The sequence below is a fragment of the Limulus polyphemus genome, unplaced genomic scaffold (assembly GCF_000517525.1).
Source record: "Limulus polyphemus unplaced genomic scaffold, Limulus_polyphemus-2.1.2 Scaffold364, whole genome shotgun sequence".
Lineage (NCBI taxonomy): Eukaryota > Metazoa > Arthropoda > Merostomata > Xiphosura > Limulidae > Limulus > Limulus polyphemus.
Genome location: NW_013665974.1, coordinates 215,537 through 232,291, shown reverse-complemented (window position 1 = coordinate 232,291; position 16,755 = coordinate 215,537). Strand labels below are relative to the sequence as shown.

The 16,755-nt window shown below is 31.5% G+C and overlaps 1 protein-coding gene across 1 annotated transcript in view; it reads left to right on the top strand.

The window, feature by feature from the left end:
- LOC106457715 (pre-mRNA-processing-splicing factor 8) overlaps nt 1–16,755 on the top strand; it is a 76,119-nt gene that overhangs the window by 3,297 nt on the left and 56,067 nt on the right. Inside the window, exons 2-6 of the mRNA XM_013917162.2 lie at nt 6,469–6,729; nt 8,072–8,240; nt 10,564–10,728; nt 11,103–11,318; nt 13,781–13,993. Of these exons, the coding sequence (XP_013772616.1) occupies nt 6,507–6,729; nt 8,072–8,240; nt 10,564–10,728; nt 11,103–11,318; nt 13,781–13,993 (986 nt within the window). The 5' untranslated portion in view covers nt 6,469–6,506. The remainder of the gene's footprint in view (nt 1–6,468; nt 6,730–8,071; nt 8,241–10,563; nt 10,729–11,102; nt 11,319–13,780; nt 13,994–16,755) is intronic.

The window sequence follows — 16,755 nt, the reverse complement described above, 5'->3', positions numbered from 1 at the left end:
ATTTACTTTTAAATTAAGAAATTGAGTAATGTATAGTACTACAATTTTAATTATAATCTACAGTTTGATACCAAACTTAGTGACAAATTCATAAAATAGTAGTTCAATAAAATGTTTAATGTCGAGTCAACAAATGAGATGACGTGGCCTTCCAGATTAGTCACTCTCTATTGTGTGCAGCTCTCCCAGATTGGAATGTCAGTGCAGTGCTTTACCCCCAATTGAACCTTTATCATCTTGTTCCATGTTTCATTTATCCCTTTAAGTGTATTTCCTCCTAATTTTAACCTGTGGACATCATCGGTTGGATTTGTTTGCCATCAACGTTTCATGTACTCTGTATTATTCCTCATATCTTCTTCTTTACCCGAAGTAGTCCTTCCTTCCCAAGACTTGACAGCTAGAGAGGGTAATTCCTCCTCCTAGCTGATTTCCCTTCCTTCCATTTCCCACTCTATTGCTGGTCTGATCTGGATAGACTTCTATGTCCCCATTATGCCCTTTGTTATTATAACACACACTTGTCTTCCTTCCATTATAAACTTTCCCATCTATTCCTTCCTTGGCAACTATTCTCTGTTCACTGATTGGTGGTGATAATTCTCCCTCTGGTTGGCTGAACTTGAGGTGAAGATGATATGATCCTGATTCTACTTCTGTGTGGATGCTGGTTCCTGGCAGTAGAGTTTTGGATGCAGTTGCCTTGCCGTGTATGGTCCATCGTACCCTAGCCACTCTACACATTGGGGCACATCCCTTCTTTTACCCACAATAGAAGATGTGTTCCTCATTTTTGTTTGCCCGACTCTGTCTCACCTTTTCTGTCTGGGTGAAGAGTATACCCGGTTCAGAAGTAGTGTGGTCTTTCATGTTTCATCATCTTCTTTGAGGGTTTCTTTGACAGCTGATTTTAACTGGGTTATGCATGATGATGATAAAGTGTTATGTTCTGGTAAGACTGGAGAGAGAGAGAGAGAGAGAAACCAGATCTAGCTGACATCAAGAGCACATTGCATGCAAGATCCAATAATTTTAAACATGATACATTTGTGAGACATGCAGGAAATGAACATCGTAAAAAAAGTGACAGCTGTAATACAAGCATAAGCTTCCACTCCTGGAACAAGCCCAGCTGAGGATATTATCCATTCACTGAATTCAATTAACAGTTAGAAGCTTATGATCTTAGTTCCCATGCTGTAGCCAAGCAAGGATGCCCATTTGTAGACTATATATGGATTTGTAAGCTACAACAACAGAATGGGCTAGATATATGCAAAAGCTGTTTAAGTTCTACACACTTTTGTAGATTACATTTCTGAAGTAGAATGCTTAAAACTTGTAAATTCATTGCATGAAGCCAAGTTCATCACTCTTCTCTTAGGTGGCAATACTTATTAAATTGCATGTGAATAAGTTTTGTACCTTTGCTGTTGCATGCAAGATGAGCTTAATATGAAGTTCCTAGGGTTACACCCAATGAAATGGTCAGATGCAGAAGGAAAACACAAAGGCTATAAAGCAAGTTGTTGAATCTCAGGGTGCAATGAATGAGCAAGATGACATCCAAGCTGGTAGACTTTGGCAGTGATGAAGCCTCTATCATGGTTGGTAAAAAAAGGGGGTGTGGCTGCTCACCTGAAGACACTTCAGCCATCTCTCCAAGCTGTACACTGCTATGTATGCAGATTACAGTTGGCATACAAAGATGACCCAGTATGTGTTCTTCTGTTTATTAAGGAAGGAGTTGTTGCACGGATTGTGCAAGTTGTTCCAACACATATTGGGGGTACAAGATAGTTGCCACACAAATACACTTCATGCCTTGACAAATCTCTGGTAGGGCTACCATGCAATAGAACTGGAACTGCTAATTTGTTCAGTGGTTTCAAGGTAAATACCATAAACCATGTTAAGATGCTGTTAATATGGGTATAATATATTTTGCACACATTCTGCATGATGCTTTAATTTTTTTTTGACAAGTTGTTGCTGGAGGTGCAGTGATCCACAGTGGGTTCCAACCATCGCTCTCTTATGGGAACATTAGAAGTATTCGTTAAGTACTGTAATAAACCAGGGCTTATGCTTGCATCAGTTTTGGTATGTGAGGAGATACATGGCCACAAGCTACAGGGTGGCAGCATAAACCTGGAAGTAGTACACCTAAGCATGGCTAGACTAAAGTACAGTCTGCATGGTGGATTTAATGACATAAATGTGGGCATTCTACATACTATCTGTATTGGAAATTTGAAAATATAGCCAGATAAAGAAGATTAATAATTTTGGCAAAGAAGAAGTAGAGCATTTTTCATCTGTGTTTGAGTCCAGTGGACTGGAAGCACCAGACATTGAAGTGGTGTGGATTCTGCTGAAGATCTTGGTCAATGGATTCAGTGGTGAGGTGTTATAACTTATCTGGGTTTAAGATCAACAAAATATTCAGGGATCAGTGCCCCAGTGTTCTTGCAATGACTGACCTGTTACTCACCCTTCTATCATAGTCAGCTGGTTGTAAATGTGGCTTCAATAATGTACAGATTAAGTGTGATTGGAGGAGCCAACTAACATTGGAGAATTTTACCACTCTACTTTGCATACAGCTGCATGCACCTTCAATTGAGTTATTTAACCCAACTGAGGCAATACATTTCTGAAATCATAGTGGCTGAAGATCACAATGTTCAGGAATACAGCCATACAGATAACATTTCAGTTGAGGCCACTGAGCCTGTAATGTGTTAGTGACTCAGAATAAGATACTAAATCTAGAACATGTACTGTCATAACCAAATCTAACAGTGAGTGATTGAGGACTTGATGAAGAAGTGTGAATTCTCATTAGACCATTTTCATTTCATACATTATGCAAGGCCAGGTGGTTAAGGCGCTCGACTCGCAATCTGAGGGTCGCGGGTTCCAATCCCCGTCACACCGAACATGCTCACCCTTTCAGCCATGGGGGCATTATAATGTGATGGTCAATCCCACTATTCATTGGTAAAAGAGTAGCCCAAGAGTTGGCGGTGGGTGGTGATGACTAGCTGCCTTCCCTCTAGTCTTACACTACTAAATTAGGGATGGCTAGCACAGATAACTCTCGTGTGAAATTAAAAAAACAAAAAAACATACAATATGCCAAGCTTCCATGATTATCGTGCTAAAGTTAACTCAGAATAAAGTTGTATTACTATAAGTCAGTTTATTATATTACACTATTATGTTTTAAGTTTAACGTACCAAACTGTCTATATACATGTAATATGAAATTATGCTCTTTGTAGTGTTTCACTTGTTTGCCAATCTTTGATATGCCAGTACTAGTAAAAGTTCTCTTAATACTGTAGTGTTATGTATTGAATTCAATGTGCTAAACTACCTGCAGGATAGTATAAAATTTATATTTTAGACTGTTAGTATATGTTTTTATTTACTGTATACTGTTACTTCTGTAGTTCCTAGGCATTCATAATTTCTTTTAACTCTTTTAACACAGGCTTGGTCAATTTGACCAACCATGTGACCTCTTTGAACTCGTTTAAAGTCTTTATAGATTTAATGCATCTAACTTTCAATATATCTTCACAAAATTTGTCAGTCTTTCATTTAGTATTACAAGTCTTTCAAATACAAAAAAATCATATTTTTGGTGAAGTATTTTTAATAAAGTAAAGATTTGTCCATGAATATATTGAGTATTTGTTTTGATTAGTCTGTGTGCAAAGTAATTTTCATGATAAAATCTCAAATTTCCTTTGTATATATATACACATAATCTAACAAAAATTTTCATATCCCGCACGTGCAAAATTTTAAAAGGCTTAGCAACCTACGTCAATCAGCAACCGAGTACAAAGATTGTAACTAGAAGAGATAATTGTTTGTATGTAATATATAATAATGAAAATGTGACTGTATTTTACAAAATACTAGTCTACTAAAACACAGCCAAGACGGGTCACTTTGTAAGGACTAAAGGTTAGTTTTGTATTATTGGATACAGTAACATGAGAGCACATGTGCTGCATTATTTTAACTTGTGTATTGTTAACCAGGCACATCTGAAATGTCAATATAATAAATATATATAAATGTATAATGTTATTAGACTTAAGCTATTTAGTCTAAACATTTATGTTTGTGTTATAACTTGTGTTCGTTCTAGAATGAAAGAGGCATAACTTATATTTATTTCCTAATTTTTTATGGTGGTTTTAAGATTGGTCAAATCTACTGAACTTGTACAGAAATTCGTTAGTGAAAATAACAGATAAAATATAAAATATCTTTTTTAAGAAATGTTTGATAACTATCTGGACATTATAAAGATTTCGCACGTGAAATCTGAAAAGTTTCTGATGCACAAAAGTATTTTTAATCTTAAAATGAAAATTACTTTGCATGTTGGATATGCAACATGTGCAAAGAAAAAAAGGGCAAGAGAAAAACATTGCTTAAAAAACCTTAAGACTGAATAAAAAAAAAATGTATATTTTGTGTATGAAAGAATTGTAATATTTACTGATAATCTGCTAAATTTCGTTAACATATGCTTACTAATTCAAAAGTTATAGCATGAAAACTATAACAAGCACAAAACAGTTACAAGGTTGGTCCTAGAGACTGAGCACGTGCTGAAAGAGTTAAGTGCAATTTAAGTGATTTTTGTTTATGCTATTTGTTAAGTGAAAATTATAATGTTATTTGTTAAACTGCCTAGGTGCTATGATTCTCAAGGTTGCTATATGCACAGCTGCCAACAAGGTGTTATTAATTTTCAGTGTAGCTTGGAAATATGTATGAGTAAGGCCTTGGAAACTTATAAAATTATGTATGGATGGAAAGAAATTCTAAAATGTGCATTTTGAAGCAAAGAAGTGTCATGTGATACTTAAAAGTGATGATTGAGAATTTGTTTAAATATTTCTTTTTGATATTAAGAAATGAAACTTGTATTAAAATTTGGATTATAAGCTACATTTTGATGCCAGATTTATCGACATACATTGATAATAATGTAGTATAATTAAATTTTGAGTGTAAGTGTAGGAAGGATTTAGAAAGATTGAATCTTTTTATTAATTTTCTGTTTATTGAAAAAGGTTGGGAGACATAAAATCCATTACTTTTAAAGGCCAATTGATATCTCATAATTTATATTTCTTTTTATGCGTATTCCAAGATTTATTTTATTTCAGGTTCTATTATCTAAGTAAGAATGAATATGTTTTTATGTTAATATGTAAGGATGCACGGGTAGCCGGCCAGGTATTTGGCTACCCAATAATACTCGGCTCCGGGCCGAGTGTCTAAGTTAAAAACAGCCAAATCCAGGTAATTGAAAATGGCATCTAAGCCTTAATTTTTGTGGCAACTAACGAGATACTGAAAGTTACAATCAATAATTAGTTGAGTTAAAAAAAAGGAAGACTGACTGCCTGCTGAAAGTCAAGGATTCAGAGAAAAATAGGGAATGTGGGGGTTTCAACAACAATAGGGACTTGGTATTTGGCCAAATTTTACTACCTGTGCATCCCTAGTTAAATGTAACAAACATTGATTTTTGTTTCTAATTTTTGTGTATGTTGTTTTTTGGGGAGGGGGCAAGGGGAGAACCCAGTTGACACCTGGCCTCAGCCGAAGCTTAGTGGCCGGGTACCCAGACCCGGTATTCGGCCAAATTTTACTACCCGTGCATCCCTTTTAATATGTGCAGTATTCATTTTATTGTTAAACTGTTTGTGAGCAATTAGTAAAATATTTCCAAATCTATCATTCATGTAAAGTGGTATGAAAATGTAATTGCATGCAGTATTTGTAACTAATTCACCTGCTGAATTATGTGAGTTTACTGTTACTAACATGACATATGTTTGAGCATTATATAGTGATGTATGAGTGGAATAGAGAACAAAAGTTCAGTGAGAGGTAATGATATGATATTTGAATCTAAGATTTAAATTCTTTTTATGGTAATACTGGAAATTGTTACTTTTTAAAAACTTTTTATCTTTGAGTAATAAAAGTCAGTGAAAAATGCATTTGGAAACAAATTTTTTATATTATCTTTTAACCGACAAAGAAGTATTTATTTTTATTTTAAAGCTAAAGTTGATGCTAAAGGACAGATATCAGAGTGTAATACCAAGTTATGGAAACCTAGTGTTAAAACTGTTTTATGTTAGTCATAAAAGAAATACTAAACTTAGAATATATAATTTGAATTACCCTGAAGCTGGAGACATTTAGTATACATGTATCAGCTTACTTGTTTTTGAGAATTAGATGTAATTATTAGAGAATGAGAAATTAGGCTAAATATGTAAAAACATAATGAAAGGTCCAAAATATGGTTGTCGTAAGTTTTTAGAATGTGAATAAAAATTTTTTCCTCTCAGAATTGCTTATAACTAAAATATTTCTTCAGATTTCCTTTAAATATTTTCTTTTGTGTTGTCATTATAGGTACTGATAATCATTGGATACATTTTACTACTGAGACAATGGCTCTTCCACCATACATGTTAGGACAGCCATATATGATGGGTATGTTAGCCCAACAGCAAGCTGCTGCAGCTGCTCAGCTTGCTGTCCAGGCTCAAGCGCAGGCCCAGGCACAAGCTCAGGCTCAGGCACAAGCACATGCCCAAGCACAAGTTCACATGCAGCAGCAACAGCAGAAACATACAGAATTTTTTGTGTCTGAAGAGAAACTCCAGGAAAAAGGTAAATTTGATCAACATGAAATATGTTCTTCATTAAATTATGACTGTTGTAATTTTTAAATAATAATAATTGAGAGTCTGATCTATCTAATTTTAAAACTAATGACTTTATAACCAAAATTCAGGCTGATGATAAAATAAGAAAAAAGATAAATGTATCAATAATAGCTCTTGGTTGTATTTATTATCAAACCTTTCATTAACTTGTAAGTAAAACATTTTAAATCAGTGGTTCCCAACATTTTACCAACTGAGGACCAGCTAGTTTAGGGTCAAACACTCCTCCATGTTCATTTTTCACAATTTGAATCAAAAAGTTGCTCATCATTCAAAATAATATAAAACTGGTTTCTAAGTTCCTTTTTTTTATTTTTTAAGTTACATATTAAATGCAAGTCATGATTTGTTGGATTTTTGTGCCCACACACAAACACGTTACTTTTTTTCCTGCATCTTTACAAATTGAGCAGTGCCAAAATCCCTTGGTATCTTGTTTATACCAACTCATTTTGAAACTTTTTTGGCGGTTATTTCTTTAATTTTTTCATTGACCTTTCATTTCTGACCAAAATTTGATGGATTTTTCTGAAGGTTTTACACCTGACCAATTTTCTAAAGGTATTTTGAGTGAATACTTTAAATACAATTATATCTGCAAATTAATGAGTAAAAGCAATTTAAAAAGATATGCTTTATGGTACATACCTAATTAATGATTACTTCTTGTTACATGGTTTAATCAAATACATGACAGTCCATGTGCAGAAAAAGACATGACACTTTTCCCAATCATCATTAACATCTGCACATAATCCACTGGTAATAATTATTCCAATTATTTTGATCAATACAATATACATTTAGTTTTCTTTCTTTGTTTTAGCACAAATTTTCAGTAATGATTGTTACATGTAATTGCTATTGACATGCTCTTGGTAGGAAGATTGGATCAAGCATGCTGATGGGCTTATGCCTATGTTATTCATGCTGAGTTGAAAGAATATGGATAAATGTGTGATGTCTTGAATGGCAGACCTATTTCAATCTCCATGTGGAATAGCATCAGTCCATGGACTGGTTGTTGGGAACCATTGTTCTAAACCATTCAAGAGGATCTATTATTTGTAATTTTATTGTTAACTTGGTTCTCTTTGTAGGTCCTTAGTGTTCTGAAGTTATTTAAATTAAGAGAAACTGCCTCAGATTAAATATTATATGGAAATTAAACCTAAATTGTGTGAAAAGGTATCTTGATTTTTTATTATGCATAGAGTACTTTTGTACCAAGTGTGGAAAAGAAATTTTTTCAAACTTTTTTTTTTTTTTTCATTATTACATTTTAGCAAGAAAATGGCAACAGTTGCAATCTAAAAGGTATGCAGAGAAACGCAAGTTTGGTTTTGTGGATGCCCAGAAAGAAGATATGCCTCCTGAGCATATAAGAAAAATTATAAGAGACCATGGTGATATGACAAGCAGGAAATATCGCCATGATAAAAGAGTCTATTTAGGGTAAGTTCAGAAATAGGAATTACCTTTGGTTTAAGTATAATACAGCTAAAACTTATTTTCCAGAACTATGGTGCACTCTACATTTTATCTATTTTTGTGGGTTAACATTCGTTTTGCTAATTGAAAAGAAAAACTCACTTATGTGGAATTAAGTTTTTGTGAATTAATTTTATTGACTAATGTTACATTTTTTTTACCATCTTACTAATAGTGGAAAGTTGTTGTCAATTATGTTGTCAGTGAGACGTTGCTAATGCTACTGGTAGTAGGTTGTTCTGGTTCAGTGTGTTAACAATTCTCTTTTGTTTTCCTGGTTTAACATGTTTATAACTTGTTTTTTTAATGAGCAGCTAATTTTGTTAGAAATGTTTATGGATGTTTGCAACTATACTGAATCAAAAGTTTTATCTTTCTCCATACAGCCTCAGTTGATTTGACCAATCAGGTGATCTCTTTGTACTTGTTTAAAGTCTTTGTAGATTTGATACTACTAACTTTTAATATAGTGTGTATATCTTCACCAAATTTGGCTGTCTTTCAGTAACCATTATATGTCTTTCGTATACAAAAAATCATATTTTTTTTAGTGCAGTATATTTAATAAACCAAAAAAAAAGATTTTATCAGAGAATATATCAAGTATGTCAACAAAATTTGATTTGAATTGTCTGTGTGCATAGTGATTTTCATGTTCAGATTAGAAATATTTTTTTCATATCAAAAACCTGAAATTTCATTTGTGTAATCTCTAAAACCTCCTAAATACATTTCAAATGTTATATTTTATCTGTTATTTTCTCTACCCTAACTCTATACAAGGTTGGTTAATTTGACCGACCTTGTAACCACCAAAAAATATCGAAATAAATCTAAATTATTCCTTTTTTTTCTTTCTAGAATGACTTCAAATTGTAACATGAAATTACATTTGTTTATCTAAGTAGCTTTAAACTTGTAACAGTAGACATCTATTTATAATTAAATTTTATTGTTTTATTACCTTTTGAACCTTGTCTAACTACTATTCACACCATTATAAGTTGTAAATCACTTGGGGAATGTGCAACTCGCATTACGCTATCGAATTATGTTACCCACGAGCTGTTCACGTGTGTGCCTTGTGAAACATTTTTATTATATTATTATTTATTTTTACCTAATCTAACCTTGACTAACCTAAAGAGATCCCTATTTTTACATTTTAGTAACTTTATAATAATAAATAAAGAGTAAACATGAAAAACAAGAAATAAAGTACTTACTGGAGGTTTTTTTTTTTTTTTTAGCTTGCTTAACCCTACTTTTTATACTAATGATAGTAATGCATTAAATAATTTTTATTTAATTAGATAATACACTAAAGACCATAGAATAATAACATGGAAAAAAACAGACAATTTTCTCTAACTTTCACAATTTTCTGGCTTTCTAACTATGCGATAAGAGCAGTTACAGATTCATCCAAGCTAGTAGTTATCTTTCCCGTGGAATGTAGCTTGTACTAACAGAGAAATTGATAATTCTCTCTTCAGACAACAATGTAATACAATACTCGTTTGATAGATGAAAATATTGGCTTTCCATTGGTTATAGATAATATAGAATTGAACACAAGAGAGAGAGCTATTAACAAATCCTGAAAGAGAGGATGTGACAGGTGGGTGTGGCAAGAGGGGTCTTATTTTCTATTGGATAGCTCTGTAATCAAAGAAAATTGAAGGGTATAAAAATTATGGTTTGTCTGAGCAATAGCGATTTTATAATGAGTAATTTACATTTAATTTTGTTGTTATTGGAGGGGTGGTGGATAAAATAGAGAAGAGGGCAAACCTAGAGAAAGTGTGTTGTGTGTCACACTAGAGGAAATTCAGGATTTTTTTAAAAATACTTCTTTATAAAATTAAGAACTTATAACTTATATACTATTAAAATTATTAGCTATACTTTTATGCTATAGTAATTGGTATTACATAAATAAAAAGTAGTTTAATAAAATTTTAAATGTAAGTCACTAAAACCAGTAAATGATGCCTGAGCAGATAGGGTTAATGCTGTGTTTCATGTTCAGTTTATTTTCTTTAATACATCTATTACCTTCATAGTGACATAACAGAATATATATATATATATATATATATATATATATATTTTGAAGATGAAGTTTTACTCCTGAAAAAAAAAAGTAAAGATAATTGCTATTTAGAGAAGGCTTTGCATAACCTTCATTCTGGATCATTTGTACTTCATTAACTTTTTATATTTAATTTATGTTTTTGCTGTATAATCAGAATCTTTGTAATGCTTAATGATGGGTTATTTTCAGAGCATTGAAATACATGCCTCATGCTGTTTTGAAGTTAATGGAGAATATGCCCATGCCTTGGGAACAGATCAGGGATGTTAGAGTATTGTACCACATAACTGGTGCAATAACCTTTGTGAATGAGATTCCATGGGTGATAGAACCTGTATATATTGCTCAGTGGGGGTAAGCTCTCTTAATATTGTTTTTGTTCTGGAAATTTGGTTACTTGAACAACATATTGTGCGTACCAAGTGTTGAATAATTCATGTTCCCAAATATTATTTGTTACACATTTTACACACACCTCTCATGTGTAAATTTTTATATAATGAAAGATTATTATGTTATTAAAAAGTTGTATAATATTCTTAACTTTACTAAGTTTTAGAATATCTGTGAATTGTTATTTTCAAGCACTTGATAATTTATCAAATTTATGAAATGAACATTGTCTTATGAAAGGAGTTAATGTTTTGGTCTTGTCTGTGTAAGAATGGATTTATTGTGTGTGAGAGAAAATGAAAATAAAGGAACATCTGTCTATGATGTACATCTAGAGCTATGTGGATAATGATGAGACGTGAAAAGAGAGACAGGAGACACTTCAAAAGAATGAGGTTCCCCCCATTCGATGATGAAGAACCACCCTTGGATTATGCAGATAATGTACTGGATGTAGAACCTCTGGAGGCAATACAAATGGAGTTAGATTCTGAAGAAGATGCTTCTGTTAATAAGTGGTTTTATGATCACAAACCACTCTTAGATACCAAGTAAGGAATTTAAGTAAATTTTAATTTGACATGAAAATTAGGAACATTGACTATGTGCTAGTCTTAGATACATGGATTTTGTAGTATTTCCAAATACCAAGTGATGTATTTTTGAAATGCTTTTTAAAAATGAACCCAATATTCCTGTCAAAAAGGTAGAAACTATCAGAAGTAGTAAAATGGTTTGTAATAACCTCTTCATCTTCTAATAAGAAAGAGACTATTTTTTGAAGGAATTGTTAATTCTAGTTAAGATCCTGATCAGCTTTGGGTCACAAAATTAGTTGTTTCCAAAACTTTGTAAATACATGAATTATGCTGATCCATTGATTTGTAACACAAAAAGATAACAACTGAGATTGATGCAGATCTAAGGTTCAGATTTTTTAGGGTTTGTTTCTCAGACAGGGCCTAGCCATGACCAGCAGTGCAGGTTGGTCTTGTAATTATTTTACATGAACGAAGCACAGACACCCCATTTTTGCTTAGTTGTATTAACAGTGCTGATAGAATTTACTGTGCAATGTCTGCGATTGTAAACATGTTTGAGAACCAGGTGACTTTATGATTCTGAGAGCCTGTACCTGATTAATTAGTTGTCCTGCTCCAAAGATAATTGGCTAATGAGTAGTGATAGAATAAAAAACACATGCTTCCCTGCCTAGTGGGTTGAATGATTATCCTTACGTTTTTTGGAAATGTTTCTGAATGGTGATTATATGCAGCAAGTAGTGTTGTAATGATACAGTATGTATTGCATTATACAGTTATCTTATTGATACTAAACTTGTATATCATGTGGTGCACTTCTGTCATAAAAAAATTCAGTGGTCATTCAAATAAAAAAAAAAGCTTTTCATTAAACATAGCTTGTTACAGGCTGCAAAAAAAATAATAAAGACCTGGCCTCATGATCAAAATATAAAAATAAAAAAGCATCTCAAGACAGGATAAGTATTCTACTTTATGCAATTTCATTTCAGTGAAGCTAATTTTAATGTTTAGGTGTTAAAAAATATTCACTGTAATAAGTACTGAAGAATTTGATTAGGATAAATTATTTGCTCATCATACTAGCATCCACATTTTTCTTCCAGTTAATTCTAACCATGCTATCTCAAACAGGACATACTATTCATGTAACAGAAAATAATATAGGAAATACTATTTGGGTAATAAAAAATAACACAACTTTGTATGTTAGAAAGTATTCTAAGATAAATAAATATAATCAAGAAATTAATGTAAATTTAGAATTTAAAAATTTAAAAATCAAGATAAAATTATATACTTTTTAGAAAATAAGTTTATATGCGTAAGGAAAAAATAACTCCCCTGCAAAACAGCAAAAAAGGGTATAATCACTTGGAGAGGATTAGATCGAGAAAATAAAGTAGAATTCAGTGTGAACTTGAAGAGTAGTGGTAAAGAATCGAAAAAAAATATGCTTATGTCTTTTTGACAAAATGTTGAATAGTATTATAAAATGTGAATTATACATGCTTCAGAAAATTTCATGCTCATTATGTTCAGTTACTCGATAATAAAATTTTTAACTGACAGTTTGAAAACATTGGACAACTGTATCTTAAAAAGTTTTACATTTGTCTTGGTTTGTTACACTAATTCACTGAATTCAGTCATAACTGATATCTCAGATTAGGCATTGTGAGGTGGTTGTATCATTCAATATTCTAGTTGTTTACCAGCAGTTTAATATTTGTTTACTGTCTGATTTAAACAACTAGAATATCTAATGATACAACCACCTCACAATAACATCAACTTAACAGTTTAATGTTATTTGCAGGAAAAATTTAAAAAATCAAAAGAAGATTTTTATAAGTATTTTTCTTATGATAGCATTTGTTTTTAGTCTTAATTGACATTTTTTATGAAATGTTACACCTTTGCTGTTTACAATCTGTTAGTCTAATGGCTAATGGAGCTAGTTTTGATGAATAATTGAGGAGGAATGTCGGTGGTGTGGGTAGGTGGAAGTGATTTAGGATATCTTTGGGAGCCTTCAAAACCTTGGCCAGTTTTCCTCATGTTTGCCCATGTCTCACTTCTGTACCTGAAATTTGTGGAAATTGTTTTTTTAGTTTCTTATTGACAGATGGTGTTAGATACAAAGTCAGTAGTTCTCTTTATTACCCTTGATCCATGCTAAATGTATAACACTAAACAGTTGTCACACATAAAAAAAAAAAAAAAAATATCTAGTTAATGTAATTTTTGTATTTTTTTAAATTTTTTGTTTTCAGTTTATATACTTAAACACAAATTGTCAATTGTATAAAATGTGGGTTTGGTTATAGAATAACATAGGTGTTTAAAAATTTGACTGCATATATAGACCATTGTTCAATTTCAGTATTATGAATTATGCTGTAATTTTGTGATACTTGTAAAAAAAATTATTTCATTTTTAGGAAATTAAGATTTTGTATTTTGTGCAGGCATGTAAATGGAACAACATATCGACATTGGAATCTGACTCTTCCTCAGATGGCCACACTGTATCGTTTAGCCAACCAATTACTGACAGATCTTGTGGATCATAACTACTTTTATTTGTTTGATTTGAAATCCTTTTTCACTGCTAAAGCACTTAACATGGCTATTCCAGGTGGTCCAAAATTTGAGCCTCTCATTAAAGATTCCAACACAGCGTAAGTTTGAAAAAAAAAACCAATGTTTAGGTGTATATTTTCATTTTGAAGATTACTAATTATATTTAATTTTAAGAAAAATTTGTCTGAAATTGCACATTTTTAGGAGTTTTAGAATTTGAGCTTTAATACACAGTGTGTGTGTGTGTTTGAACACACCAATTTAACAAAACATGTGCTACTCTTTAGCCAACATTCATCTTAGTTTCAGTGCAAGAATGTTGTGCTGTTATTAACAATATCAACCCTCTGGATACTGGTAGATAAAAGTGTTCATATCATGGCTTTTTACAGAGTTACATTAAAAATTTAAACTTTACTTTTAACTCTCTTGTTATGAGGTCGGTCAGTTCAACCATCCTTGTAACCATTTTGTACTTGTTATAGTTTTCATACTATAACTTATAGTACAGTTTGTGTATCTTCACAAAATGTGCCTGACTTAGTAAACATTACAAGTATTTTGTACACAGAAAATCAGATTATTTAATGAAGTATTTTCACTAAAGATTTGTCCTTGGATATATGTAGTCTGTAACTAAAGATTGAAGGCTAATTTATGCTTTGCATGAGTGAAGAGAACATTATACTGAGTAATTTACATTAAATTTAGTATTTCTTGGAGGTGTAGTAATATATTAGAAAAGGGGTACTGAGAGAGAAAATGTCACAATTCTCATTGTAGAGGAAATTCAGGATTTTTTAAAAATAATTGTTTTATAAAATAAAGAACTTAAATCTTATATACTATTAAAATTTAGATTACTAGCTAAGTGTTTATGCTATATTTATTGGTGTACCATAAAAAAAAAAAAGTTCAAATTCTGAATGTAAAATACTAAAACCTCGTGGCATGTACAAAAAAAATATTCCTATGGGTTGAGGGTTAATGCGAATTATGAACTGGTATTATAAGTAGTGCTAAAACATAATCTAACTTTATAGCATCCAGTAATGTTCTTTCACTTAGAAACCAAAAAGTCCAACTTGAATGCCATGTCCTCCTATCATATATTGTGTTTCAAAAAATATCAGTAATTCTTTCTGATGTTTTCTTCTACATTATTTATAAACAGTAGAAAGAGAATTTTTGAACATACTGATTTACATATAATGTTAGTTTTTTGTTACAACAGCTTTTGAATTATTCATTGTATAGATTCACAATTGCTGTTGTTGAGTTCAGTTTGACCATTTAACCCTTTTGAGATGGGTCGGGTGAAAGGTCATGTCATCTCTGTTGTTGACTCTCATTCAGAATTTTATTGAACTATTATTTCATAAACTTATATCAATAAGTTTGGTATCAAACTGTAGATTATAATTCAAATTTTAGTACTATATATTACTTAATTTCTTAATTTAAAAGCAAATACTAAAAAAAATAAACCAGTTTTTGTTTGTCACATGGTATGTTGAATGCTGCACTGGTTCAAATTAGATATTTGTGAAGTCAAAATACTAAATCTATAGTTTTGTACAAATTAGAAACTCAAATTACCAATATTGAAACACTAGAATATAAAATAAGAGCCTCTTATTTATTCAATTTGATAAGATATTGCTCATGTAATAAATCAAATACAGTGGCACTCGCCCATCTCTCTCCATTTTTGGAAATGCTCCCTTATATACACTTACTTTTGTATATGACATGAATAACCAATTAGAAACTCAGAATGTCCCCTTAGTGGCTTTCTCAACCATTTTAATGGACTTGGTGCCATTTCTTTCGTTTGAACCAAGATTTCAATGAGGTAAGTTGCGTCTTTAGTCTGCTCAAAATTTAATATTTTTTTTAGAGTAAAATACATCTTAGTTCCTAAGCTTGATAAATTATAGTGGAATTCTATGGTATTAATGTAATAATTTATGATGTTTAGTTATTCAAATGTATATATAAAACCTAAAAAAAAATATTTTGTTTCATATCCTCCACATGCAAATTTTTAAAGGCTTGGCAACCTACGTTAAGCAGCAACCGAGTACAAAGATCATAACTAGAAGAGATAATTTTTTGCTTTACTTCTTTATTTACTGTTCTATGTTTTAGGAAAAAATAAGTTTAAGAACTTACTTCAAAATAGCAATAATCTATATACATATATAATGTATAATAATTGAAATGTGACTATTTTACAAAATACTAGTCTACTAAAACACAGCCAAGACAAGTTACTTTGTACAAACCAAAGGTCAGGTTTATGTTATTGGATAGTGTAATATGAGTGCACATGAGCCACATCATTGCAACTTCTGTATTGTAAGCCAGGCGCGGGTGAATGGTCAATACAATAAAAATAATAAATATATATATGTAAATGTATAATGTTATGAAATTTAAATATTGTCGTCTAAACATATGTTTTCCTGTTATAATCTGTGTTCATTCTAGAATGAAAGATGCATAATTTATGTTTATTTCCTAATTTTTATGGTGGTTGTGAGATCGGACAAATTTCATATGAAATTTCAAAGTTTTCTGATGCATAAAAGTATTTTTAATCTGAAAATGAAAATTACTTTGCCTGATAGATAGGCAAGATGTGAAAAGAAAGAAAAAGGCATGAGAGAAACATTGCTTTACAAACCTCACGACTTAATAAAAAAAAATTAGATATTTTGCAAATGAAAGCATTGTAATGTTTACTGATAATCTGCCAAATTTCATTAACGTTTGCTTACTAAATTTAAAAAGTTATAGCATGAAAACTATAACAAGACAACAAAAATGGTTAACGAGGTCATCACATTGACAGACC